A 4454-nucleotide genomic window follows, 5' to 3' on the forward strand; every position below is an offset into this window, starting at 1 on the left:
TCGAGATTATGTATTGTCCAGTAAAAAGGTTGGAGTTAGTTCTCTGTCACGGAGAAATCTTTCTTTTTTTCCCCAATACAATGTCTCTTCAAAAGAAAAAAAAACCTATTCCTATTAAGATACAACAAATTCAATAAGAATATTCATTTGTACAAAGTTGTTGACCTTTCTACTAGTATTACAATTGATTCAACAATTGGGATGACATCTACTGAAGCTCCCAAAAAATAACGAGAGCTGTATTTCTTCCTTTTTTGAGGCAATAGATGTCTTCTGGAACCTCTGTTTAAGCATATAAACGAAGCACAGCAAGGCCAACAGCTGAGATGGACACAAGTGTACCTATACAATATTTGATGACTTCATATTTTCCAGCTTCAAGTTGCGCCCTCAGGGCATGGATTTCCTATTCATGGATCACATAGAAGAAGGTATTCACAAAATATAGAGAGTTTGATAAAGTTACCCGTTATTACACTAAATTTTGTTGAATTTAACTTATATACAGACCGATAGTCTAAAAGTTTTTCACACTTCCAGTGCAATTTAACCTGTTGAAACAAGTCATCTGTCATAGTTTCCAGGTAATTAGTTTACTTATTATATACATTTACCTATAGTTACCTCTTTTACACTGTCCGCGCATATTTGTACTCAAATTTGTTTTTCAGATAAAGTACTACATTTTATTACTGTAAGCAAGAACAAACACTTACTCGATCTAGCTTGTTAGTAAGGTTGGTGGTTTCTGCATTCTGCTTGGCAAGCTCATCGCGGATGCTTCTGCAACCAGTTGCAACTTAGAGTGAGCGACAATTATTCATTGATTTATTATGAAGTTGAAAAATGTTAATGAGCCTCATCATTAGATAGGAACTCTCAAAGTCTTACCCTCTTTCGAGATTTAAATCCAAACGTTGACCAGCAGTAAGCTTATCAATCTCATACCTGTATCAACAAATAAGTGGTTGACAAAGCTGGCAAATGAAGGTAAAATCAAATTTCCCACGATTCAGATGTACCTCAATTCGCTACGCACTTTTTCAATGTCATTCCGAAGCTTTTCAGTTTCATGTTGCAGTAGAGAAAAATGATTTTCCTGCAATGAGAGAACTTCAGGTATCAAACTCAATCAGTCTTGCAAGTTTACAAACACTAAAGCACATGAAAGTAATGCAGTAATCATCAGTCCAACATATAAAGTTCCAAAATTGCTTTTATCACTTTTATGCAAATGATCAGAAGCTAACACATCACTGACTAGCTATGGAAATCTACCGAACAATTCAGTCATATGGACAAGGCCAAACATCATTTCAAGCCGTAACACTTCCATATATACCATCAGTAAGATAACATTACGTTAGAATCGCTCTGTAGTAGAAGATTAATAAACAGCCTGAATTACATATATGGATTGCTCGCAGAGAAAAATATTTGGCTGCATTGATGTTCTAATTAATCCTTAGATCAGAATGTCACATTCACATAGTCCATAATTCTTCCTATTGGCAAGTTTAACTAGATCTTTTTGGTTCTTCCTTTGATCCACTCATAACAGTTCTGAACTTGGATATATTATTAGAACCTATCTAAGGAATTACCAAATGAATGATAATTGCATGCTGTTTTCCTATATTCAGTGCTCAGATACTTCTGTACTTTAGAATCATTAAAGTTCATGTATGAATTCATGTTGGTATTAATTGAACGCTTGAATAATAGGGATAAGCTTTTCCAAGCAAATTAAGGAAAGGGTATCTGAAACTACAGTGACAGTTTTTCGAAATCACAGTTTAAAATCTAAATTCATCCAGAAAATGTCAGAAAAGACATGAAGAATGGGTACCAAACTACAATCTTCGACTGCTGGTGTATTATTTATGGGAAAATATAAGGAACTATTAGGAGCCCTTTACAAGAATTTTGAGAAAATATTTGCATTGACTGTATTTAGCCCTCTAGGAAACAGTCTCTTGCAGTAATACACGGTAAGACTACGTACAATATGCCCTTGTGGTCCGACCGTTTCCCGACCCCGCGCATAGCGGGAGCTTAGTGCACCGCGCTGCCCTTATTTAGCCCTCTAAAAATGAGTTCAGTGCAACTTCTAGCAGAAGCTCTTTCTAACAGGATTTTGATCAATATGGCCACCCCTTAAACTAACACAAAGTAAAGGACTAAGGTGATGAGTGGTCCAAGTTAATTGCATTTTGAATGGATATTTGCAGTTATGTCAAATGATAAATTCTAGAATTGGAAGACTCCCTCTTCAGCTCCAACTGAAAGAACATTGCAAAATTCTGCACTGTAAGTTTAGATAGCTCACTCAGCTTAAACATTTCTACAATAAAAGTGAAGAATCTTTATGAATCAATATCTGGACTAAGAAATGAACCGGCCATAGCACTTTGCAGAACCTGTGCTTAGGAGCTAAACTTTTTCTTTTTTGGATCCTTTGTTTAATGAGCAGCTATCTTACTATACAAACAGCAAAAAAGTTCTCTAAACATCAAGGGATGAAACCTTCTGAAAATTCAATAGAATATATTTACCTGAGAACTTTGTATTTGGGATTTGAACTTGGAAAGATTGGCTTCTTGAACCAAGTCAGACTACATAGACAAACACACAAAGCAACATTTTCATATTGTTACAATAATGGCACATTGTTATACAAAACAAAAAGATAGTATCTGTGGCATATCTCTTACTTTCTGCATTTCAGCTAGTGAAACAAAAGAACAAGCAATATTTTCCAAGCTGTCGTTTAAAACCTCGGTGATAGCAGATGTTATTGCCTCTGCCTGCTTTGAAGGTACACCTTGTGCTTCTAAACTCTTAACCTGTCAAACAAACCAACTTCCTAAATATAGCAACAACTACTACTACTATGGCTCAATCCAAACAAGAATTGCGGTCAGCTATATGAATCCTCGCCGGAGGCGGAGCTAGAGAAGTAGATACATGCTTGGACGAACCTAGTTACTTTTGCTTAGACGACTGTATTTGTTTTAAGGAGTTCACTAAATATGCATAAGTAGTTAATTGCGAACTCATTAACTAAACAAGCTACGGGTTCAATGACAATTTCAGAACCAATAAACTTCAAATACTAGCTCCGCCTCTAGTCTGGCTGACAATGTCGTTCTATTTAAGAACATCTCAAACCAATAATATTCATACTATGCAAAATAAAAATAAAAATAAAAATAGAAGTAATACATATTGTAGAATGCACTATAACCGAACAATTCTATATGAATTTGCTTTCCAAAGGTAAAAATGCAATGTAAAAAATGAAGATGGCAATAAATTAAAAAGAAAAATAGATAATGGAGAAACAAAATGCGAAAATTACCAAAGCTAAGGTATCAACGAGAAATGCACGCTTGCCATTAGCTTTAACCAGCTGCGACATCTGCCTACAATCAAACTTGCTATGAGCAGAAGATTTCGCCGATAGCGAACCGTAACATTTGACGTTATAACCCTCGGCGCAATAATGGGATCTATTTACAAGTAAGGAAGCTGCAGGAACATTGGACACATTATAATTTCCTCGTAATTTGGATAAACTAATTCCATAATTAACACCTAATGGAATCACTCGCTTAACAGCAGCAGCCATCAATTAATTTCTTCAAAATTTTGCTCGCATTAATTAATCGCTGCTTTTTCCGAGCAAAAAAAAAAGTATTTATATCTTAATCTTCTCTAGAGCAAAGAAAAAGAGAGGGATGAATTAATTAAGAGGAGTTTTAAAAATGGTGGCTGTGGACTGATTGAGGAAAAATGAGAGAAAAGCGAGATTCAAGCTAAGAATGGTTGCCTTTGTTGGTTAAGAAATTCGTTGTTTTTGTTGATTGTTTATGGCGGAAGAAATTAATTTAACTTCTTTTTTACATTCTACGGTTGCTTCCCCAAACAGCTTCGTTTTGCGTACTTTGCTTTATTTTATTATTAATAGTAACGTGTATGCTTTTGTAGAAAAGCATAAAATAGACCCTAATTTTTGGGAGTTGATTTAGAAAATAGTCCTTTAATTTATCACATTTGTGCATTTACTTCCTGTAGCTACTATTTTGTTGTTACGGTTGTGTATTTGCTGTATGTAGGGTAGTGTGTACGCAGACCTTACCCCTACCCTAGGGTAGAGAGACAAGAGGGGTTGCTCTGATGGTAAGCAACCCCCACTTCCAACCGAGAGGTTGTGAGTTCGAGTCTCCCCAAGAGCAAGGTGGGAAGTTCTTGGAGGGAAGGATGCCGGGGGTCTATTTTGAAACAGTCTCTCTATCCTAGGGTAGGGGTAAGGTCTGCGTACATACTACCCTCCCCAGACCCCACTAAGTGAGATTATACTGGGTTGTTGTTGTGGTTGTGTATTTGCTGTATTCACGAATACAACAACAAAAAGCGCCTAAAAATCAGGGTAGTCTAGCTGTACGCACATG

At 36.1% G+C, this 4454-nt stretch overlaps 1 protein-coding gene across 2 annotated transcripts; it reads right to left on the minus strand.

Annotated features, from left to right (window-relative positions):
• On the minus strand, positions 1-3930 carry LOC107790932 (protein FMP32, mitochondrial-like). 2 transcript variants are annotated; one of them, XM_016612906.2, is made up of 7 exons: positions 3362-3930; positions 2715-2846; positions 2556-2615; positions 1023-1099; positions 892-948; positions 717-783; positions 1-406 (listed from the first exon to the last, which is right to left on the minus strand). In XM_016612906.2, the coding sequence occupies exons 1-7, from the start codon at positions 3629-3631 to the stop codon at positions 287-289; spliced, it is 783 nt and encodes a 260-aa protein (XP_016468392.1). In that variant the 5' UTR covers positions 3632-3930; the 3' UTR covers positions 1-286. The 2 variants fall into 2 exon arrangements, with proteins under 2 accessions (XP_016468392.1, XP_075074279.1); XM_075218178.1 differs by having other exon boundaries at positions 1040-1113.
• Between the last annotated feature and the right edge of the window lie 524 nt (positions 3931-4454).

This window comes from Nicotiana tabacum, chromosome 7 (assembly GCF_000715075.1).
Source record: "Nicotiana tabacum cultivar K326 chromosome 7, ASM71507v2, whole genome shotgun sequence".
Lineage (NCBI taxonomy): Eukaryota > Viridiplantae > Streptophyta > Magnoliopsida > Solanales > Solanaceae > Nicotiana > Nicotiana tabacum.

Bases quoted from the DNA above. Each gene is read 5' to 3' on its own strand.
- LOC107790932 (XM_016612906.2), bottom strand. From the start codon at position 3,631: ATGGCTGCTGCTGTTAAGCGAGTGATTCCATTAGGTGTTAATTATGGA. The intron at 2,847-3,361 runs GTAATTTTCGCA...TTTGTTTGACAG, and splicing joins TCGTTGATACCTTAGCTTTG to GTTAAGAGTTTAGAAGCACA. The intron at 949-1,022 runs GTACATCTGAAT...TTGTTGATACAG, and splicing joins AAAGTGCGTAGCGAATTGAG to GTATGAGATTGATAAGCTTA.